The sequence below is a fragment of the Gekko japonicus genome, unplaced genomic scaffold, assembly GCF_001447785.1.
Source record: "Gekko japonicus isolate JY-2015 unplaced genomic scaffold, Gekko_japonicus_V1.1 scaffold81, whole genome shotgun sequence".
Lineage (NCBI taxonomy): Eukaryota > Metazoa > Chordata > Lepidosauria > Squamata > Gekkonidae > Gekko > Gekko japonicus.
In genome coordinates, this window is record NW_015162476.1 from 514,265 (window position 1) to 538,408 (window position 24,144).

General features: G+C 44.8%; 1 protein-coding gene across 1 annotated transcript in view; it reads left to right on the top strand.

The window, feature by feature from the left end:
- The window catches only part of CENPE (centromere protein E), a 77,599-nt gene that overhangs the window by 16,263 nt on the left and 37,192 nt on the right, over positions 1 to 24,144 (top strand). Inside the window, exons 18-28 of the mRNA XM_015405765.1 lie at positions 144 to 218; positions 437 to 577; positions 1,425 to 1,550; positions 15,055 to 15,232; positions 17,755 to 17,906; positions 18,641 to 18,949; positions 19,454 to 19,765; positions 19,900 to 20,058; positions 21,069 to 21,269; positions 21,765 to 22,061; positions 22,669 to 22,974. Of these exons, the coding sequence (XP_015261251.1) occupies positions 144 to 218; positions 437 to 577; positions 1,425 to 1,550; positions 15,055 to 15,232; positions 17,755 to 17,906; positions 18,641 to 18,949; positions 19,454 to 19,765; positions 19,900 to 20,058; positions 21,069 to 21,269; positions 21,765 to 22,061; positions 22,669 to 22,974 (2,256 nt within the window). The remainder of the gene's footprint in view (positions 1 to 143; positions 219 to 436; positions 578 to 1,424; positions 1,551 to 15,054; positions 15,233 to 17,754; positions 17,907 to 18,640; positions 18,950 to 19,453; positions 19,766 to 19,899; positions 20,059 to 21,068; positions 21,270 to 21,764; positions 22,062 to 22,668; positions 22,975 to 24,144) is intronic.

The following is a 24,144-nucleotide window of genomic DNA, read 5'->3' on the forward strand; positions in this document are numbered from 1 at the left end:
CAGCTTCATTCTTTTTTAATTTCCTAACGGCTCAGTGGATCTGAAGAGAAGCTGTGCAGCACTTCCTTGCTTTTGGGGTGAGGCGGACCGCTGGAAGGGTGCTTCCTAACGGCATGTACGATTTTACTTCAATTGCTCCACAGATGCAACTAATGCATGAAATTTCCAGCTTAAGCGCTGTAATTGCAAATGCTGAAGGGTACAATCAAGATCTCCAGGTGAGCTGCTGGCAACGGCCTTGCATGTAATACAAAACAATGAGCATGTTATTCTTCCCCACCCCACTCCCTCCGTTGGCTAGCAAAGCACCGTGGTCTGTTTCAGTTTTCACATTACACTAGATAGACCATAAGATTTCAGCTTTCTGGTTTTAACTGTATCTAGATTTCCCATGTCTATTTCCTAGCATTTGTTGTTGTTTTTCCTTGCTTTACAGGCTAATTTGAAGTCAAAAGAGTTACAGCTCAAGGAAAGAGAAGACAAAGTAACAGCACTGGAAAAACAAATAATTGAGCTAAATAACCTTTTGGAAGAATCTCGGAAGACAGGCAGTAGGAACAAAGATGCATCCCCAGTGGTAAGCCTGAATTATTAGTTGGATGAACTGGAAAATCTACATTGGGTCTGGGGATTTAGAGCTAGTCTTTCACCCCGTGGGGGGGGGGGGCTTAGATTTGAGTTCCCCAAAGAATAAGCATTTTCAAAGTGCCTGCCACCCGGGAACCCCTTTCTTGTTGGCATGTCTAAGAGTAGTTTCTGCCTGCCTGGAGCTACTCCATGCTGTATAAGATTCTGTAAAGCATTTTAAGATGCAGACTAACTTTGTATGGGGCTTTCTTTGGCTAGGCCTTTGGGGTCTTCACTGTTGCCCTGTTTGGACCAAGAGCACTCAACCCTTCCCACTGGCAAATGGGGTGCTGGGGAGTATCAGTTGTGATTCACTATGTGTGTGTCCCCCGTCCCCCATCATGTATTTTTTCTTCAATCATGCTTTAATAATACTGCTGTCTTCTCACTGGGGAATCCTGGTTAACTGTGGTGTTGCACCAGGGTTGCCCAAAATCTAGTTTGAAAGCCAACACAAGACACAGTCTTCATAGGTACATAAAAGGAAGAAGTAAAACCTTAAAAGGCATTTTACACAAGTTAAAAGGCATTTCTTCAGTGCCTCGCAAAATTGAAAAAAGTCATCTAGGGAGGGGAAGTACCTTTCCAGTTTCTTCTGCCTGAGCGATCACCTCTATAAGAGGTTCTTGTCTCTTAAACAATACTTACAGGAACACATGATTCTTTAGCTGCTAAAATGTGCTTAGATCTAAAGCCTGCTGAACTCACAAAATCTTATTTAACCAGTTTCATTCTCCTTGATTCCTGGAGTTTTTGTGTGTGAATATATAACTTATCCACGTTTTAATTTTTTCCAGGGAACTTCAAGTCAAGCGATGGATGAAATGAAACTGTCTCTCAGTGATGCTGAAACAGTTGCCATGGATGCCAAGAAGGAATCTGCTTTCCTCCGGAGTGAAAATCTAGCACTAAAAGAGAGAATGGTGAGTCTTCTAGTAGCATTTCATGAATGTACATAGAACTGTATAAAAGCCTGCTTGCTTTACATCAAAAGATGAAATTTCAGGTGGGGCTGGAGGGAAGTGTTCCTTTGTATTGAATTTGGGGAAGGATAGGACAGTTGTGGCCTTCTGCAAAGTACTTAACATATGGGTAGAAGAAGACACACAAATCTAAATATATTGGAAGTAAATTTATTAAAATCTTTATGTCCCAACTTTCCACTTGACTCAAGTCAGGTGGGAGTTTGCCTTTTGCCTTTGTATATTTTGGAGAATCATGCAAATTGGTTTGTATGCAATAACTATTAGCAAAGTGGAATAAAGTTTACAACAAACATTGGTCAATATAAGAAACGAACTGGAGGAGCTACTTTGTCTCATCACTGAGAGTTTTACAGTAATGTACAAGATGTTAGTAAAGACTGCTGGGTGCTTGTTTTTGAACACTGAAGACTTTGGTTTCTGAGGAAGAACATTGGAAACCACGCATACCGGAACACTTAAGTCATCTTTAATTGTTTGAGCTATCCGGTCTTGTTGTTAACAATCATCACTCTCTGTATAGATTTTGGACAATTTTTTGTCATGAATTCATTGCATTGCTTGCATAGTGTGATATGCAAGGCTTTGTTATTTTGTAACTAATGCAAGTTGATGTTTGGAAAACATATATATTGACCAATGTTTGCTGGAAACTTTATTCTACTTTGCTAATAGTAATTGCATACAAAACTGTTCAGTTCTGCTCGTTTTTCTTAAGTTCTCACTCAGACCATGGTTCCTGTGCACATATTTTTTGGAGTGGAGTCAAATGGGATGGTGCCAAACCAAGGTTGAGACTAGTAACTTTGGCACTTGCTTACAAGGTTACTGGCTCCCAACATTTTACTATAAGGACCCCTTTTTAATATCAACAACAAATTCCATGGGCCTCCACATGATAGTAGTTGCAGTATTAGTATTAATTGATCTAGAATGTGGGGCTCCAGTGTCATTCTTCTGGGAGCTGTGGCTCCAACCAATACCTTTTCTGGTGCCTTCCAAGTGTTTTTGAAGGGGGGGGCAGGTGTAGGGGGGTTGGTCCAGCAAGGCTTCTGAGCATCTACTGGAGATTTGGTTGGCTGTGCAGATTTTTTTAAATGTTGCTTCAGCAGCAGCTGCTGCCACTGCAGTACAAGGATCATCACTATAACCAAAGCTAAGCTGCAGCAGCCATTTTATGGCTGTACCTGGCAGTCAATGTCAGAATTCCAAAGATGCCCACAGGCTTAAAAAGGTTGGAGACGACTCCCATAGAGGGCACGGACCAACATGGCTGAGCTCTGAGCAAGAGCAGGAAAGAGAGCTGTGAGAGAGGTGAGTGGGTTTCTTTTACTTGCTTTCAGCTGAGAGAATTCAGCTAAGGATATTTTGTGGGAAAACTGTGTTTAGCAGTGTGTGGAAGCACTTAGAGTTCTTGCAGAGTCCTGGCTGATTGAGTGTGGGAGAGGAACGGGCATTGTTTGACTGGGATTGCCTGTAATTGAGAGGAAGTGGAAGGGGCATTGTTTTGCCTGTGATTGAGTGCCTGGGTGAATTTGAATTTGAATAGCTGCTGCCTGACCTCTGCTGGGGGAGGCCTCTATTTAAGGAAACACCTTGGCAGAGGCACGAGCCTCTGGCACGAGCCGAAGGGTGAGCTAAAGGGCTCTTTGCCTGTGGCTCTTAGCCTAGGGACTCTTAGACTAGGGGCGCTGTAAGAAGCCCAAAAAGAGCCAGAAAGACAAGGCCCTAGGCTCTTTGTCTTTCCCGTAAAATAATTTGACTTGATAACAAAACCCACATAAATACCAAGGGTTTAAAAGGGGGATTATATTTATTTATTTTAAAAGAATTATGAAGCCAGAATGCCAGCAGGGGGTTGGGGGCTATCCAGTGTTTTGCACGGAGTGTCACATGTATGACTATCTGCCCACTGGGCAGAAGTCTTGGGTGTGTCCTCGGTGCAAGGAGCTCCTGGTTCTCAGGGAACGTGTGTGCTCCCTTGAGGCCAAGGTGGCTGACCTGGAGAAGCAGAGACAGTCAGCTAGGCACACAGAAAAGACTCTCGGGGACTTGTTAGCTTCGTCCCACTCTGGATCTGGCAGCCCCGCTGCTGTCAGGGAGCATGAGGGTCTAGGGGAAACAGGGCACCATGCTGAGGATAAGGGGAATGTGCCCTCAGAAGGGACCTCTTCCCCAGCTGGTGAGCGGCTCTCCTTTTGCACCAAGGAACCATCCCTGAGCAGGGTGGGAGGGGGGCTCTTGGTAGTGGGTGATTCGATCCTTAGGCAGGTAGACAGCTGGGTGGCGAACCCGCGTACTGACCGTATGGTGACTTGCCTGCCTGGTGCGAAGGTAGCGGACATTACGCGTGTTTTAGATAGGCTGGTAGATAGTGCTGGGGAGGAGCCAGTGGTCGTGGTGCATGTCGGCACCAACGATGTGGGGAAATGCAGTCGTGAGGTCCTGGAGGAGAAATTTAGGCTGCTGGGCAGGAAACTTAGGTCCAGGACCTCCAAGGTAGCCTTCTCAGAAGTGTTACCTGTTCCACGCGCAGGGCCGGAGAGACAGGCAGAGATCAGGAGTCTCAATGCGTGGATGAGACGATGGTGTAGGGGGGAAGGGTTCAGGTTTGTTAGGCACTGGGATACTTTTTGGAACAAGAGGGAGCTGTACAGGCGAGACGGTCTCCACTTGTCCCGAGAAGGAACCAGGCTGCTGGCACTTAAAATCAAAAAGGTGGCAGAGCAGCTTTTAAACTGAATATTGGGGGAAAGCCGACAGGAGATGAAAAGTCTCTGGTTCGGGTTGGCTCATCTGAGAGAGGTGAGGGGGTACCGGTTGCTTTTCTACAGGGAGGTGGATTGAAATTGTCCACAGAGGCCATGGCTGGTGACATGGACTGCCGGACAACGACTCGAGATAGCAAGAGGAAGGATGCAGGCTTAACTTGTAAGGGAAATTACAGCTGTTTCTATACAAATGCTAGAAGTGTCCGAGGTAAAATCGGGGAGTTGGAGTGCTTGGTGTCGGAGGGAAAAATAGACATTGTGGGTATTTCTGAAACTTGGTGGGATGAGGAAAATCAGTGGGACACAGTGATTCCCGGTTATATATTATATCGGAAGGATAGGGGGGGAAGGGTTGGAGGTGGGGTAGCTCTGTATGTCAGAGAGGGTATAAAGTCTAGAAAGATTGAGAGGCTAAGTGAATTGGATTCGCTTCTGGAAGTTCTATGGGTTGAAATAGGGGGGCCAAAAGGAAACTTAACACTGGGAGTTTGTTATCGCCCACCAGATCAAAAGATAGAGGAGGATTATAAAATGATGAATGCCTTAAAGATAGCAACTAGACAAAAACACTGTGTAATAATAGGTGATTTTAACTACCCACACATTGATTGGGTCAATATGTGTTCTAGTCGGGAAAAAGAGATTGAGTTTCTAGACACTCTAAATGACTGTGCTATGGAGCAGATGGTCACGGAACCTACCAGGGGAGAGGCGATCCTTGATTTGGTCCTAAGTAACACTCAAGACCTGGTGAGAGATGTAAAAGTGATTGCACCGCTTGGAAACAGTGATCATAATGTTGTTGAGTTCATCATTTGTACAAATAGAGAATTGGCCAAAAAGACTCACACAACCATTTTTAACTTTAAAAGGGGTAATTTCTCTGATATGAGGGGACACGTGGGGAGGAAACTGAAAGGAAAAGTAGAAAGGGTCAAAACAATTGGGGAAGCTTGGGATCTATTTAAAACTACGATCCTAGAAGCTCAAAAAATATATATTCCGCAGGTTAGGAAAGGCACAAACAGGTATAGGAAAAAGCCTGCATGGTTAACAAACAGAGTAATGGAGGCTGTAAAAAGTAAAAAGAATTCCTTTAAGCAGTGGAAAGCTAGTCACAGTGAGGCTGATAAAACGGAACACAGGCTATGGCAAATAAAATGCAAGTCTGAGGTCAGGCAGGCAAAAAGGGAATATGAGGAGCATATAGCAAAAAACGTAAAAACCAACAATAAAACTTTCTTCAAATACATTAGAAACAGGAAACCAGCCAGGGAGGCAGTGGGGCCCTTGGACGACCAAGGGGTAAAAGGAGTATTGAAGGATGATAGGGAAATGGCTGAGAAGCTAAATGCATTTTTTGCCTCCGTCTTCACTGTGGAAGATGAGAAGTGCTTGCCCACTCCAGAACCACTGATTTCAGGAGGGGTGTTGGAAGACCTGAGTCAGATTGAGGTGATGAGAGAGGAGGTCCTAAAACTGATAGACAACTTAAAAACTGAAAAATCACCAGGCCCAGATGGCATACATCCGAGAGTTCTGAAAGAACTCAAATGTGAACTTGTAGATCTCCTGACAAAGATATGTAATCTTTCCTTAAAATCTGCCTCCATTCCTGAGGATTGGAAGGTAGCTAATGTCACTCCCATCTTTAAAAAGGGTTCCAGAGGAGATCCGGGAAATTACAGGCCAGTCAGTCTGACGTCGATACCGGGTAAATTGGTGGAAACCATTATTAAGGAAAGAATTAGTAGGCACATAGATGAACAAAACCTATTGAGGCAGACTCAGCACGGTTTCTGTAAGGGAAGATCTTGTCTCACTAACCTGTTAGTGTTCTTTGAGGGGGTGAACAAACATGTGGACAAGGGGGATCCAATAGATATTATTTACCTTGACTTCCAGAAAGCTTTTGATAAAGTTCCTCATCAAAGGCTCCTAAGTAAGCTCAAAAATCATGGGATAGAAGGACAAGTCCTTTTATGGATCAAAAACTGGCTAGTTCATAGAAAACAGAGAGTGAGTGTAGGTGGGCAATTTTCTCAGTGGAGGGTGGTAAGCAGTGGGGTACCGCAGGGATCAGTACTTGGTCCACTGCTTTTTAACTTGTTCATTAATGATTTGGAGATGGGAGTAAGCAGTGAAGTGGCTAAATTTGCGGATGATACAAAGTTGTTCAGGGTGGTGAAAACCAGTGAGGATTGTGAGGCACTCCAAGGGGATCTGTCAAGGATGGGCGAGTGGGCGTCAACATGGCAAATGGGGTTCAATGTGGCCAAGTGCAAGGTGATGCACATTGGAGCCAAAAATCCTAAATATAAATACACATTGATGGGGTCTGAACTGGCAGAGACTGAGCAAGAGAGAGATCTTGGAGTTGTAGTGGATAACTCACTGAAAATGTCGAGACAGTGTGTGACTGCAATAAAGAAGGCCAATGCTATGCTGGGGATTATTAGGAAGGGTATTGAAAACAGATCAGCCAATATAATAATGCCCCTATATAAATCAATGGTGAGACCTCATTTGGAATACTGTGTGCAGTTCTGGTCACCACACCTTAAAAAGGATATTATAGCTTTGGAAAAAGTGCAGAAAAGGGCAACTCGAATGATAAAAGGGTTGGAACACTTTCCCTATGAGGAAAGGTTAAAGCGCTTAGGGCTCTTTAGCTTGGAGAAAAGACGACTGAGGGGTGACATGATCGAGGTTTATAAGATTATGCATGGGAAAGAGCAGGTAAAGAAAGAGGTACTTTTCTCCCTTTCTCACAATACAAGAACTCGTGGGCACTCCATGAAATTGCTGAGCGGTCGGGTTAGAATGGATAAAAGGAAGTACTTCTTCACCCAAAGAGTGATTAACACTTGGAATTCACTGCCACAGGAAGTGGTGGGTGCTACAAGCATGGATGGCTTCAAAAGGGAATTAGATAAGCATATGGAGCAGAGGTCCATCAGTGGCTATTAGCCACAAGGTATAGCTAGGGGCTCTGGGGCAAGTGATGCTCTGTCTTCTTGGTGCTTGGGGGGGTCAACAGTGGGAGGGCTTCTAATGTCCTGGCCCCACTGCTGGACCTCCTGATGGCACTGGTATTTCTGGCCACTGTGTGACACAGAGTGTTGGACTGGATGGGCCTTTGGCCTGATCCAACATTGGCGTCTCTTATGTTCTTATGTTCTTATGGCTGCCTGAGCCTTTTGGTCCTCCCGGCCTTCCTCTTCATCCACTCTTATCTGTGATCCAACACAGCATTCTGATTCCCAGTTTGTGGATAAGGACGTGGGATCGACCCACCAATCGAATCCTTTCAAACACAGAAAGGTACAATCAACGATCACCTCACTACCAGCGACAGAAAATTCTGGCTCGTGCTTATTTCTCAGCACCAAAATGGCGCCAGGTACAGATACAGCTGACAAGGCCTCATCTCCTGTAACTCATGCTGAACTAACGAAAGCCCTCACAGATATGCTTGAAAACATCTCAGTTGTTTTTAAACCTCTATATGATCAACTGGGAATGATGCAGAAATCCCTTACGGAAACAAAGCAAGTTGCAGAGACTGCCATCAACAATAGCATTGAAAATCAAAATAATATACAAGACCTCCAGCCACTGGAAGATGTCCTAGCGGAAAAAGCATTAAAGGCTGATATGGCTCTTTGGCAAAATAATCTCAAAATTCGGGGCCTGGCGGAAAAACTTGAGACTAAAAATGATCTTACCATACTCATCTATGACTGGCTGCGACATGAAGTTCCTCCAGACGGAGATACCAATGGTCACCAAGACCTACAGAGCAGGCCCCCTGAGCCTCCTGAAGACATGGCCCTCACGAGATGTAATTGTATCGTTCCTCAATCTTCGTTACAGAAAATTAGTCCTTACAACAGCCAGGCAAAGAAAACACCTCACATTCAAAGGAGGAAAAATCAAAATATTCCCGGACCTGCCAAAAGAAGCCCTTATGAAGCGCCGACAGATAAAGCTGATCCTTTCCAGCCTTCAAGAGGCTGACCTGCGATATTCCTGGGCAACTCCGCTTGTTTTGCAGTTCTCCTTTAAAGGGAAATCTCATTGCATCTCCTCAGTTCAAGATGGTCTAGCTCTGCTTCGCTCACTAAATCTGGCCACCCCAATGGACTATTCAACGCAATCTTCCAAGAGAAAAATCAGATCACCATCTCCCTCTCTGACCAATGCGACGGAACTCTGTGTCGTAGCTCCTAAAAGAGCCCGAAGGGCAGCTTGTTGAGTACTCTGATTGATCTCTATTTGCATAGTACTCGGATTACTAAGCTTCTTACCTTTCCGGTGTAAAATTGTTGAAAGTGAGATGTAGGGCTCTCCCTTTTTTCTAGTTTAGTAACGTAGTTAGGATTATAGTTATATAGATAGGCTGTTAAAAATGCTTGCGGGACTCTACTCTTCTAACGAGTGATCTACGCCACAGTTCTTCAACTGGGCTGTGTTATAATATACATTGAAATACTGTTGGTTGATCGTGCTTGAGCTTTTTTTATGACGCTTTAATGTATTATAAGTAGCACTAAAGAAGAAATCTGGGACTCCTCTCCGCATGGAAATACACTGTCGATTGATTGTTCATAGGTAGTTTTATTAAACTGCTGAATTTCATTACGCTTTATCCTAGTTGTACTATATTGCACTGTAAAATGCAAAATGTTTTGCATTGATGTGTCACTTTAATGTTTACGCAACTTACAATAAAAATTACCACAAAAAAAAAAGGTTGGAGACTCCTGATCTAGAAAATGCATAATAACAAAAAGCTGCTATGAATTCAATAACACATTTAAATGAATTTGTATTAATCACAACAGCACACACACATTTGAAAACCAGTAATACTACATATATGTGCGTGAGGGTATGTTTGCATATTTATTATACAAAGTATATTTAATAAGTTAGCTGGAGCAGTTCTGCAGTTTTCAGAGTGAAAGTCTGGTTGAAGGGCAGACAGTATAGACCAATTACTGACGCAGTATAAGAAAGTGTCATATGTTTGGAGTTACTAGTGTAGCTGCCTAGAAAGACTCACTTAGATTTCTGCAGTCCTAATCCTATTACATTGCTTGTTGGAGGTCCCATCCTGTTGATTGTATTAACTTACACTGTATAATCTGCCATGAGTTTCAGTGAAAGACTATAAATAATAAAGCACTTAGCAGTTAGTCTGTGATTTGTTTGGATGGCCAATGAGCTTTCAGTCCTCGACAGAACAATTGGTGAATGTTCATTTATTTTGATTTTAACCCTGCCTTTCAACCAGTAAATTGGCTCCCAAAGGAACTCACAGTTGTCAGAATTTTACAGTTATTAGATTCTAACAGAAATAATGATTGAAATGCAATACAAAATCTTCCTGGTGGAGAGAATTCTCAGTTGTGCTGGATCCAGGCATAATGAAGACATGCCTGGCTGTCTGTCCCCCCCAGACACACAAACACTGATCTTCGTGATAGCACTGGGGGTTTATCTGTTTAATTTACAAAATGTATACCTTGCTTTCCTGCCCTCATCAGAGCCTCCAATGTGGCTAACAGGTTAAAAACATACACTCTGAAAACAAGCCTTCAAAATAATTAAACTTAAGGCAAAATATTAACACAACAGTTAAAACAGTGGACAGGAACGAGAGATCGCTGAAGGGAAATGCTAGACAAAGCAGTAGACATTGGAAGTTGGAGGGGTTGGGACCTCATCTCCAGATTATGCTGTCAGATCACTGGGCACATGACTTGAGCTACAGGTATTTTCTGCAGCTGGTGAGGGAGACACCATGTCTCAGTGATGCTCCTGGGCCCTGGCTGCTGTCTGATGCAGTCTGGACCTTCTTAGGCTGGCATAGATGTGGGAGGGGCCAAGGGAGCCAACTGTTGGGCACACAAGGAAGCAGTCAGCCAAACAGCAGCTCCTAAAGGTCTGCAGCCCACTCCTCCTTGGGCATTTCCAGCTGTCACTGGAGGTGGGAGGTGGTGGGTGAAGGGAGCTAATATGCCCCATCAAGCCTCTTATGAGGAGTGGTGCTACTCGTGAGTAGGCAAGCAGCCCAATGCCTGGATGGGGTGTTAAAGCAGGCAGACCCAGTGAGGGTGGCATGGCCATGCTGTAGCAAGCCAGTTGGTAGGTAAAGTCCAGTGAGCACTTGGCCTGACACAGAAGGGGGGAGGGGGGGCATGGCCACCATGGAAGGCACAGGTTCAGGAACGTGGAAGCCTGCCCAAGCTGGATGGATTTGTGGAGCTCTTGTAATAAATTCGGGCTACAGGGTGGCAGCCATTGGTCTAAGCAAGTGATCCTCACCATGGCACGTGGAAGTACCATGGGTTCCATGACTGTCACTGCTTTATTCTTGGGAATAAAAGCCAAAGGATCTTGAATGGTTGCTCTCAACCACCTGGCTGGCTGACTAGCTGGGCAGGTGCATCCTCAGCTTGGCTGCAGATATCTTTTCTTATGCCTTTGGGCCTGGCAAACCTCTCCCTATGGCTGCAAAAGATGCAAACCCTCCCTTTTCGTTGGAAAATGAAATCAGACTATGTCTTTTTCTCTAGAGTAAGGAGCTGACTTCTGCTTATGTTTACAAGGGTGGAAAATGGTCAGTAAAATCAGTAAAAGCTTTTTCATCTTGGTCAGTAATTTGTCAGTTTTTTAAAAAATTGGTCAGTAAAGTCAGTATTTCTTTGATTTTTGGGAATGCAGTTTGTGTTTTTCTGTTTTCATTACTGCATTTTGGGGGAAACTTGATGACTTCCCAGTGAGAAGACAAATTGTTTTCAGTTTAGTTATGATGGTACCTTAAGGTAAAGAGTAAAAGTGATAAGGTGAATTCTTCCACAAAGTATAGAAACATAATTAACCTCTTAAAACATGAGACAATGAAAGTATAGGTGATGGATATTGTGGGATTCAACATGGCACAGCTCATGCTAGAAGGAGTTGAGAAAGCAATGGAAAAAATGCTTGTGGATGTAGTGCAGAAAACTGTTGAGAAACAAAAGGCTTCGTGAATAACTTTATTTATTCCATTTATACCCTACCCCCCCTTACAAAGAGATTAAACATATAGGTAACAAATTATATACAATCTTAAATAATAAAACTCTACATTATCATAAAGATCAGGTACTTATAACAATGCTTACAGAAGGCGGAACCGATACTAGTATTGTAATCAGATTATCTATATTGGTGGTTGGCTCATCTTGGTCTCTATTTAGGCGACAGCACAGGCTGTTGGTGGTAAGCCAAGGACCAGGGCACTGTCAGTTATTTGATGTTATTTGGTGCAGCTACTTAGTCAAAGGCCTGGTGGAAGATCTCCATCTTGCAGGCCCTGCGGAACTGTAAAAGGTCCCAAGGGCCCGGATCTCTTCTGTGAGCTCATTCCACCAGTACCACTGAGAAGGCCCTGGTTGTGGCCAGCCTGGCATCTTTAGGACCTGGGACGCCAATCGATTTTGTGACCCTGAGCACAGTGCTCTCTGGGGAACGTGTGGGCAAAGGCGTTCCCTCAGGTATGTGGGCCCCTGACCATAAAGGGCTTTAAAGGTAAGTACCAGCACCTTGAAGCGAATTAGGTATGCTATTGATAGCACAGGCTGGATACGTTCCTCATAGGGAGGCCCATCAGAAGCCTGGCTGCGGCATTTTACACTAGCTGTAGCTTCTGGATTTGGGTCAAGGGCAGACCCATGTAGAGAGCATTACAGTAGTCCAATCTCGAGGTGACCATTGCATGGATCACTGTCTTCAAGTCATTGCATTCGAGGAAGGAAACCAACTGCCTAATCAGCCAGAAGTGTTAAAAAGCTGATTTGGCAGTGGCTGCTTCCTGGGCCTCCATTGTTACTGAGGCATCCAGGAGCACTCCAAGCTCCTAACCTCCAGAGCTGGTACCAGTGGTGCCCCATTGAAGGTCGGAAGTAGGATCCCTACCCTTGGGCCACCCTGGTCCAGGCACAGGACCTCCGTCTTGGTTGGTTAAATTTCAGTTGGCTCAGTGTGAGCCAACCAGCCATGGCTTGCAATGCGCGGTCCAGATCTTCCAGTGTAGAGTCAGACTGGCCACCCAACAACAGATAGAGCTGGGTGACATCCCAACCCATGCCTCCAGGCAATCTGGGCAAGGGGGGCGCATGTAGATGTTAAATAAACTGTGATTTAAAACTGTATTTTAACTGTAAATTATTTAATTGTAAATTATTTAACTGCTTTGATTGTTTTAACTGTTTTATTACTTTGGTGCATTGTACCAAATACTGTTAGCCGCCCTGAGCCTGCTTGCGGGGAGGGTGGGATACAAGTGTGATAAAATAAATAGTAAATAAATAATAACATTGGGGACAGCACCACCCCTTGGGACACTCCACAAATCAGTGGGTGCCTTCGGGATAGCTGCTCCCCTAGCGCCACCCTTTGTCCCTGACCCTGAAGAAAGGAAGCCAGCCATTGCAATGCAGGCCCCTGAACTCCAGTGTCAGCGAGGCGGTGGATCAGTAACTGATGGTCGATCGTGTCGAATGCTGCCGACTGGTCCGACAGCAACATCACTGACAATCTGCCCCGATCCAGATGCCTCCGGAGGTTATCTGTGAGGGTGACCAGTGCCATCTCCGTCCCGTGGCCTGAGCGGAAATTGGACTGGAAAGGACCTAGAATGGAAGTGTCATCTAAAAAGCTCTGTAGCTGAATTGCCATGGCCCTCTCAAGTATCTTGCCCAAATAGGGCAGATTGGAGACCAGCTGGTAATTAGCCAATTTGACCAGCTCCAGAGATGGCTATTAAAGGAGGGGACGAACCACAACTTCCTTGAGTGCCTTAGGGAACTGTCCCTCTGAGAGGGACTTGTTGATAATCTCCCTTAGGGCATCTAGAAACCCATCACAGCCAGCTTTAATTAGCTGTGATGGGCACGGGTCAAGGCAGCACGTGGTAGGGCGTACAGTTAAGAGCAGTTTGTGAACTTCTTCCAGGTTGCATGGACTGAAATAATCCATAACCTGACTAGAAGACGTGCATGGAGTCTCGAGTTCACTTATTGTCTCAACTGTGGTGGGGAGGTCACGGCGGAGCGACAGGACTTAATCTGCAAAGTAGCTCGCGAAGGCCTCACAGCCAGTGTCCCAATTCCCTAACATTTGGTCTGCCTTGTGGCAGAACAGTCATAGACCAAATTATTCTAAATAATTGGCCTGGGCATGAGGTCGCAGACGCAATCGTGGCTGCATGATACTCTCAGCGGCTTTGACTTGCCATCTCATAGGATCTCATAAAGCTCCAATAAGATGTTCTTGTAGCTTCGTCGCAGGTGCGCCGCTACTGTCTCTCTAGCCATCTTAGCCTTCGCTTCATCAGCCGCAACTCCTGGGTAAACCAAGGAGCCAGCAGAGAATGAGGGCACAGAGGGCATCGGGGAGCGATCTCATTGATGGCTGCCGAGAGTCAGCTGTGCCAATTCTCCACAGGCTCATCTAACAAGCCACCAGGGGGCATCGGATCCAGTAGAATCATTTGAAACCACATAGGGTCCATTTGGCTCCGCGGGCGAGCTGAAATCTGCTCTTTGCCCAAACAGGGTCAGGGTGAAGCATTCAGATGGGCCTTCAGGGCATGATGGTCTAACCATGGCACTGCTGAGGCAGTGACCCGGTCCACTGTGACCCCTGCTACAAAGATCAGATCGAACGTGTGTCCAGCCTGGTGAGTGGGAGTCGTTACATATTGGGCGAGTCCTAACGCCACCATGGATGACACTAGGTCCATTGCCTGAGTGGAGGCCACATTATCCTCATGGACATTGAAATCACACAGGACAATCAGTCTAGGGTGTTCCAGTGCCCAGCCCAACACGTCCTCCGCCAGGGATGGCAGGCTGCTGGCCAGTTCTTTTTTCATCAAAAAACCAAAGATAAAGTAAAAGCAAAGACAAGTCTTACACTACAGAAATCATTTTGTTGTCATAATTATTACTTTATGTTTGGTTTTTAATATGTTCTTGCTGTTTTGCTGTTTTATTATCTTCAGTATGTGATTATTTTTAAAAGGGAATCTTTTTTGCCTTAAATTTTGTACCATTATGAAAACATTGTCCTCTATTTTAAAAAAATCAATAAAAAGGAGTGCAGTTCTTTTATCTGGGTCACATCTAATTATGGAGCTGGCTATGGGGATGGTGGAAAATTATCATTTTTAATGAAGTCCTAGTTTTACATTTAAAATGCTAGCTTATCCGTAGGCTGGCATTAAATTGTTCAGTAATTTGTCAGTATTTGGTCAGTTTTTTTGGATTTTTGATCAGTAAAATCAGTATTTTTGACCCTCTGACTAGTTTCCACCACTGTGTTTACTGCCTCAATGTAGAAGATGCTTCTCAAAGCCCACAAGGCATCATGTTTCACTTGCAGCGATCACCCATTTCAGAAGCAGTGGTCTGTCTCTGTTGCAGGTTCCAAGCAGAGTGTCCCTCTCCCAATGTTTTGTGATTGGCTCAGTCCTTGTGGCCCCCATTTTGCTGTAGCCCTGACTACCTTGTCTCAAAATTATGAAAGTACCTGTGACATCAACAAGCGCTGTGGGGTCTAAGTATTGTTCCAGAATATAAATGCATGGAGTAATGGAATTCTAATTTGTTCCCATGTAGGACCAACTTTTGGATGATTACAACCGCATGAAGAAAGATACTGAGTGTTACAGGAGCCAGTTAGAAGCAGGCAAAGTCATGTACAAAAACATGCAATCTGACTTGCAGAAAGAACTGCAATATTACTTGCAAGAAAATACAAAGCTGACTTCTCTCCTGGAGGGTAAAGTTCCAGAAGGTAGCATCTGCAAGGATATCTTGCAAATACTTGCTGTGTCATGTTCATAACAGCTGATTGCAAAATATTACCTCTCCCAGATCTAAAACTAGGCGCACTACTCCCCAAAAGGAGTAGACAAGAACAGTTTCTTCTGTCCCCATCCTGCATGCTGCTAAAGAGCCAGTGTTTCCAGCCAGCATGGTTCCTCAGAATTACCTGCTCTAGTAGAGTCTGTGTATCCAGGTTGTCTAGGTCATTCAGCCATTCACCAACCAATGCAAAGATGCTGCAGAAAGATGCACAGCTAGGGCCATGAACTATTCAGACTTTGGGGGGTCAGTCTCTGTGGTCAGGAGCTCCAGGCTCACAAGCGCACGTAATCCATGTTATTTTTCAAAAATGTATCCAGTCTTTCAGAGAACCTACCAAAGCAGATTATGGTAAAATTTTTACAACAAATGAGGCAGATTCTCCTGAAAGTCATAAGGGATCAGGAGCTAAGAGGACAATAAACAACAAAGGGCTGCAGTGGTGGAACAGCCAGCGGATGGCTGCCTGACAACCAATATCAGATAAAAGGCCAGAAACCCACAGAGGATTAACTGTCGTCAAGCTCATCCACATGACAACCAAAAGAACATGATCTTAATGTGACCTTGGAGGGGCCTGGGGTTGATGGCTTGCATTTTTCTCTTCCTCCCATCTCCCTGCATGTTCCTCTTGAAAGTATTCAACTACTGGACATTTTGAAGGGGGAGGAGCTTTACTAAGCCAAACATCCTAAAAGAAAGCAATAAACTTTACAGCAAATCTGTGTAGTATCAGGTACTAAAGGAGGAAGATAAGTGGGTTTATGAGTATCCTAGGAATAAGTCCCATTTTGGAAATAAATACAACGAGCTCTGGAAAGAGACTGGGCGGGTCCCCTGGCCTTGGGCACTCAGCATCAATTTGCTGTGGTGACCTCAGCTGGGTGTAATGACACAGAGCTTACCGTTTTCTCCAGGGGAACTGGAGATTGACAACAATGATTGGGAACAATCTCCCCTGGAGATTGGCAACAATGATTTCCCAGGAGGAAGTGGCTGGTTTGGAGGGTAGAGTCTATGGCATAGCTGTCTGAGGACCCACCCCTCCTCAAACCCCACCCTCTCCAGGCTCCACCCCTCAAATCTCCAGGAATTACCCAAACTGGAGGTGGCAATCCTATCTCCTTCCCAGTCAACCATCAACCTACCTTTATCTGCCCCTCTGACTTCAGCTTTCCATCTCTCCACACACATACCTGGAGCCTCTACCTAGGAAAAGTACAGTCTTTCTCCTTCTCAGTGGGGACCCAAGTAGTAGGAGAAGCGATCTCAGCAGGATATAAAGACCTAGAGTCCACCCTGCAAAGCAGCTGTTTTCTCCAGGGGAACTGATCTCTGCCATCTGGAGAGCAGTTTTAATTCTGAGTGATTTCCAGCCCTTACCTGGAGATTGGCAGCAATGGTTCCCCAGGACAAAAGTACCATCTTTCTCCGCAGTGGAGACCAAAGCAGCTTACATCATTCTCCTCTCCCCCTTTTGATCTGCACAACAACCCTGTGAGGTAGGTTAAGCTGAAAGTCTGACTGGTCCAAAATCACCCACTCAACTACCACAGCAAGAACCTGGGTCTGGAAGGTCCCTGCTCTGAAGCACTAACTGCTACGCCTAGGGTTGCCAACCTTCTGGTGGAGCCTGAAGATCACCAGATATCACAACTGAATTCCAGACAACAGATCTCCTCTCCCCCTCCCCCACCCCGCTGGAGAAAATAACTGCTTTGGTGGGTGGGCTCTATGGCATTCTATTCAGCTGAGGCCTCTTCCCTCCCCACACTCTGACTTCCATAGTCTCCACCACAAAATATCTAGGAATTTCCCAATCTGGAGCTGACAACCCTAGTCAGGACTGGCCCCAATGCATTCTCCTCAAAGACCTGGAAAGGGCCTCCTGCCTTTGCCTTTTTATTGACAGAACCAAGCTTGGTTGCCTAGCAACAGCCACTGAGGGAAAAGTTAGTCCCACATGAGCCAAGCAGGAGAAGAGTCTTTGTCAGGAGAAAGAGCTGTTTGGGCAGTTTATTCTTTGAGGGAAGAGTGTCCAGGCTGGCAGTGGGCGGGGGAGAGGAGCAAACTCAGTACCCGGCCAATGGCACATGAGTACTCTTGAGTGGTGGTTGATGGACCAATGGCTGATGGACCACATAGCCCAGCCAATGGGAGAGATGGAAATGGCCAACACATTAGAGCAATTATATATATAGGACAGGGGGCCTTTGCAAGTGGCAGAAATGAAGGATGTTGGGGGGGGAGTGCCTTTGAGGTGGCTGCCTTGTTGGCAACTGAGCCACATAGCCAAGAAGAAAGGGTGCCTGGTTTAGAACACTGTCTCATGACAATAGCTATGTAGAACAAGGATTTTTTAAAATGGACTAGGAGCAATTGGTCATGTTAATTCAAAGATTTTATGCATCTCTTTGGACATCCTTATCTATTGAAGTATTTTTTATATAGGCAACCAGTCACTTGTGGAGCTGGATGAAAAAGTACTGCAGTTAAAAAACGAATTGGATAAAGCTCTAGGAGAGAACATTTCTTTAAGAAAAGAAGTTGCTGCACTGTCAGAAGGTTGCCTGAAATCTGACCTCGAAATCTTGCACAAGGAGGTAAAAAAAATAACATACAACTAACACGGGAGTGATAACGCTGGTTTCCCATGATGGGGGTTTCTGTAGTTAAGTGTGCACTTTATGAAAACACTTTTTCTGCTGTGTTAATGTTCTTAGCTCTAGCACACACCTGTTGTAGTAAATACTACAGGAAATGCAAACAGTTGCCCCCTAGTCATTTAAGAGAACGTGCATTCTTCAATAATTTCTAGAATATTGCTTTATTGCAACTTTTTTTTTAGGGAAGAAAAGGAGAATGAGATATTTATTGGGCAGAGGGGATTTGGGTGCTCCTACCTTTTGAAAACCAAGTCAAGTGCTACGAGAAAGAAAGGCTTGCTTTCAGGATGGGCAGCATGAAGAAGTAAAACCAATAGTGATTGATGTGGGGGGACTTGGACAAAAGAGATCTGTGTTCAAATCCTTCTTTGGCCATGAAAACTCAATGGGCCCATCACCATCTCTCTACTTGGCCTGCCTTAAAGCACCATTTTGAGTATTAAAAATATTAATGCCTTCTAAAGTTTTGTTCTAAGCTCTTGGAGAAAGATGGGATGTGTGTGTACTTGCAAAGGGTATCCAGGCTTCCACTTCCAGCGTAGACACACAAGCTGAATTTAAAAGGCTAAATGTAACTTTTGCCCCATTTCATCACCCAGTTTAGAATGCATGTTAAACGGTTGGTTGAGAAGCAAATTGCTTTTTAAAATGCATGTTTGTTCCACTAACAGATTCTTGAAAAATCTGAGATGATCACTTCCCTAGCCTCTGAAAGGGAGATCTTGTTGTCTCAAGTAGCTGAGAAGGACCAAAGGCTCATTGAAATGACCAACACCCTGAAATCCAAAGAAGATCTTGCAAATGCTGAAGCAGTGAGAGAGAATGATGAAGCTGTTAAGAAGCTGAAACATCTTTGTCAAGAACTGAGGCAGGAACTAGCCACTGTATCAGAAGAAAACAAACGAATGCAAGACCAGTTAGAAAGCTTATCTGGTGATAACCTCAAATTCAACACAGCCATTAATGAGATGGCAGAAGAGGTGAGTCTATCTCTCTCCCGTTGGTTATTTTTGTTTGTTTGTTTTTTCCTGACTGCTTTTAATACAGTAACTCTTGGTGTGAAGCCCCTTGGGAGACTTTCTTGGGGAAGGCTTTTAAGAAGCAGTACTGCAAACTGCATTGCCCTTTGTGGCATCCCTAATAGCCCAGACTAGCTCAGTATCATCAAACCTTGGAAGCTAAGCAGAATTGGTGCTTAGATGGGAGACTACCAAGGAAGACGGGCTTCTATGCAGAGGACGGCAATGGCAAGCCACCTCGGCTGACCTCTGACCTGGGATGCCCCGTGGATGGGGTTGCCATGAGTTGGTTGCAACTCTCAATGGCGCATTGCCTCTCAGGGAGGGGAGGCAATGTTTTGAAGTGTGTGTCTGATAGATTGTGGGTAGCCATGTTGGTCCGTGTTAAAACTCTAAAGCATGGATAAGTCGTCTAGTAACTCAGTTTACGGCTAAGTGTGTGTTGCCCTTGCTGAATGTTTCAAGCTGTCCAGCAAGGTCCAGGAGCTGCAAGCAAAGGACCTGGAACAGGAGAAGCTTCTGTGTATGGAAGAAGAGCTCAGCCATGTCCGCCAGGAGCTGAACAACTTGGAGCAGCTCAAAGAACAGTTGAAGGCTTGGGAGTCGAAAGTGGAGGCTGTGGAGGTGGAAAGGCTGGCCATAGTTCAGCGACTTCAGAGCAGAGAAGAAGAAATCAGTGCTCTGGCCCAGGGAAGAGATGAGCTGAAGCAAATGCTGGAGGAGGTTCAAAGAGAGAGAGATCAAATTAAAGATGACATAGAAGAAACGGTGGCCATGGTAAGTGAACCAGAAGGCATAAAGTGGGGGTGGGGGTGCACCAGTTTGCAGCCAGGCAGATTTGTAGCAGCATTGCAAGAAACCTTGTATGTCACATAAACTCATATGTGTGTTCTAACTTCTGCATGTGAAAGAACATTGAAGCACAGAATGAACTGAGAAGTTCTCAGCATTCTCTGAAGCAGTGTCAAAAAGATATCAAAGAGCTGCAGGCAACACTTTTGAAGAAAGAATCCCAGACTGCAAGTATTAAAGAAGCTCTGGAGACTACCATTAATGAACAGAAGCTACAGGTAAGATACTGATGATACTCCCATTTAGTAAGTCTCTCATTGAGTCAGTGAGTTCTTAGCACTGGTACAGCAGACCTTCAAGCGAATGTTAGCTATGTTCTGTGCTACTGCCACTAAGTCGTCCAAACTTTTCTGCAGCAAGTTGCTGAAGACCAACCCTAGAGTCGGATTCGACTGGCTTTCGAGCAAGGGAACCTTTACCTTTACTATAATTGTTATTGGGGAAAAAGAATAGTCTAACAATTTCACTTGTTCAGAAAACATATATGCTGCTACTACATAGGCCCACTCCCAAAGTAAAAACAGGTCACAAAAACAACCATTCAACAGGTGGAACCCTTCATTTAAAAACCTGAGTAAAATGTTTTTGCCTGGTACGTAAACAGTACAGTAGGTATAAGGTAGGCCTCAAGGCTGTTCCAAAAGTGAGGTGCCACAACTGAAAAAGCCTTGTCTGTGACTCAGGCTGGTTTCCACTTCAATCTTCTCTGAAATCAAGCTTCTCCTTCAGTGGCATTATAAGCCAGTCTACTGTGATCTGAAATTTCTGGGAGAGAACTTCACCACAGAGATGTTAAGACATCAAAGCTTCTGTCTCTAAATTAATGATCCTATGTACCCTTGGGACTAAATCCCAACATAGGCAGTGTTTGGAAATCCTTGCTACGTCTGTTACACAAAGCATAAAGAATGTTCCGTTGGCACTGAGCTCTTGAGGGCCACCAGCAGCTGCCGGCGTAAACCATTGAACAAGGAGGCAGACAGACTTTTCAGGAGGAAGAAATGCATTTGAGGAAGTTCACATATCTGAGGATCTAACCAAGTTTCTGTGACTATCTAGCACCATGGGATAAAATGGAAAGATTCATGGACATAACATGCAGAATTTGTCCTTCTATCTTGGTATAATGCAACCAGAGGTTACAGAGAAGGAGGAACTGCTGCTACTTTGGAGGCAGGTAAATTAAATTAAAAGTTTCAGTGTGCAAAAATATCTATTATTTTTACAGATACTAAAATTAACAGAAGATTTGGAGCAAGCCACCCTGGAGAAAAATCAGTTAAGTGCAAGAGAGGCTTTACCAGAAGAAAATGAGGTTCATTTAATGAGAGAACAAATTCTCCGTCTAGAAGAAGAGAAGACTAAGTTACAGCAACAGCTGGAAACTCTGCAAGAGGAAAAGGATCTAAGCCAGGAAAGCCATCAGTTGGTAAATGTCAAAACTTGTAGATGGATCAGTTAAAGTCAGGGTCAGCTATTCACAAGAGCCAGTGGTGAACTGGATTATTCTTGTTCTTGTGTATTTTGGAAGGAATGAAATACCAGCAATCACTGCAGTAATTCAGAGCATGACCACCATGACTGGACCTTTAGTTATAACTTCATTAACTTTTACACAAGGGTTTTTTAAAAAGCAGGTGGTGTCCCATGCATGCACATGTATTGGATGAGGAAGTGAAATAAGTGGTCCAAAAAAAAAAAAGAAAGTCCTCTTCCCCAGTACTGTAGGATGCCCCTTTTCCATTCAGAGTCAGCATGGTGTAGTGGTGTATTAAAAACCAGCTCTTCTAACTGATTACTGCTTGGCTAGCAAATTCAAATGGAGAGCTAAAACATCTTGTAACAGCCTCACCATAAAATAGAATATCCAAGCTTGCAGTCCAACACAGTGTTTACTTAACCTTGTGCCCTGTTTTCCCCCAAGAAGTTGGCCAGCCACCTACAAGACGCGCAAGCAAAGGGTGTGCGAGAGGAAGAGCTCATGGGTGTGAAAGCAGAACTTGTCCAAGCTCTTCAGAAGCTGAGTGAGATGGGAGAGCAACTAAAAGCCAGTGAGTCCAGAATAGAAGCAAACAAGATGGTAATGGCTCAGGAACTTTGTAACCATGAAGAAGCAGTTAGGTCTCTAATTGAGGAAAGAGATCATTTGAGACATGAGCGAGATACTCTCCAAGTAGAGAGGGATCAAGTCCAAGAAGGAATGCAAGCAACTCAATTAGTGGTAAGCCAGAATTTATTTCTGTTTGTGTGTCTAATAGGGCAGCACTCGCCAGATACCAGCAAGATGGCATACAGTCTGTGGCTGGACTCAGCATACTGCATAAACGCCTCCTTTGCAAAAGAGTACGGAAGCACAGGAAGAGATGAGAGGGGCTGGAAACTCCTTCCCTGGAGATTCTAGAATGTGTTTTTTCCATTGGTGTGATTTATACAAATTGTTTTAGTATATTCCCCCAACAGTGGAAAAGGCCTCTCTCTCCTGGTCTTGCTGTCTCCCAGAGACCACTGAAGACTTATTTATTTATTTATTTATTTATATTTGAATTTATATCCCGCCCTACCCCGAAGGCTCGGAGCAGCAAACAAGGGCACCATGTGCCGAGGTTAAAACAGTAAACACATAGTTTAAAAACAATAAATTACAATAACAAATTTACAAACAGATTTAGACAAGATGGATCCGTTAAAGTCATATGGCTGCTTTTAAAATTTTGCCTGGTCTGAACAAGTTAGGGGATGGGGGATATAAAGCAGTACCTGGATAGCAAAGTGGCCTTGGTCATGTACCAGTAAGCATTGATTCTAAATGATTCTTTAACCCATTCAAGCTGTCCAGCAAGATCCAAGAGCTCCAAGACAATCGGAAGGAACAAGAAGAGCTTCTCCGAATGATGAAAGAACAGCACTCTGGGGGAGCAGAGCAGAGTGAGAGTGACATTAGCTCTCTGAAGGCCCTGGAGTCCAAGCTGGAGGCTACAGAGACGGAGAAACTGGAAATGGCTGAGAGGCTTCAGCTGGGCGAAGAAGAGAGAAAATCCCTTACCCTGGAGAGAGATGACTGGAAGCAGAAGTGGGATGCTGTCCAATTGGAGAAAGAGGGGCTGAAAGAGCTACTAAAAGACACCACCTTAAAGGTAAGCAAGAACGTGCTGCCAAGTGGAAGGCGACAACTGCCCACAATCCATAACATTTGTGAATTGAACGTAGTGGGAAGTGTCAGTATTTTGATGGCCCTTTATGAATCCCTAGTTGCCACCTTGGTCTTGAAGGCTATGGTCCTTGAGGGCCGGGGAAGGCACTCTAAAGGAGATTGTGGGGGTGAGGGTGATACATTGGGCATTCTAAATCCCGTGAAGCCATTAGAACAGCTTCAACCATCTTTGGACCCAGCCAAATTGGCTAACTATCGGCCGGTGTCCAATTTGCCCTATTTGGGCAAACTTATTGATAGGGCGGTGGCGTTACAGTTACAGAGCTTCCTGGAGGACGCTTCAGTCTTAGATCCCTTCTAGTCCAGTTTTCGCCCATGTCATGGGCAATGTTCCCTCTAAGCTGAGGAGTCTTGTGAGCAAAAATTCTACTTTGTGAGCTAGTGGCATTACAGTGGTGAGCGAGAGATTTGGCTACTGCATAAATTAGTTTGCTCTGGAGCCATCCTTCCTGAGCCAAGGCAAAAATGTGTGAGCCAGAGGCTAAAAAACTGTGAGCTAGCTCACACTAACTCAGCTTAGAGGGAACACTGGTCATGGGCAATGCTCCCTCTAAGCAGTGGAGTCTTGTGAGCAAAAATTCTGCTTTGTGAGCTACTGGCGTTAAAGCTGTGAGCGAGTCATTTGGCTGCTGCATAACTTAGTTTGCTCTGGAGCCATCCTTCCTGAGCTGAGAAATCTGTGAGCTAGAGGTTAAAAAACTGTGAGCTAGCTCACACTAACTCAGTTTAGAGGGAACACTGGTCATGGGACTGAGACGGCTTTGGTCGTCCTGACTGACGATCTCCGAAGGCATCTGGATTGAGGTGGTGTGGCGGCATTGCTGTTAAATCTGTTGGCCACGTCTGATACGGTCGACCATCAGCTGCTGACCCACCGCCTCGCCAATGTGGGGATTCAGGGGCTTGCCCTTCAATAGTTTGCCTCTTTCCTACAAGGTCAGGGACAAAGGGTGGCTGTCGGGGACCGGCGATCCAGTAGGTACCCCCTTGATTGTGGGGTGCCTCAGGGCGCAGTGTTGTCCCCAATGCTATTTAACATTTATATGCACCCCCTTGCCCAGATTGCCCGGAGTTATGGGCTTGGGTGCCATCA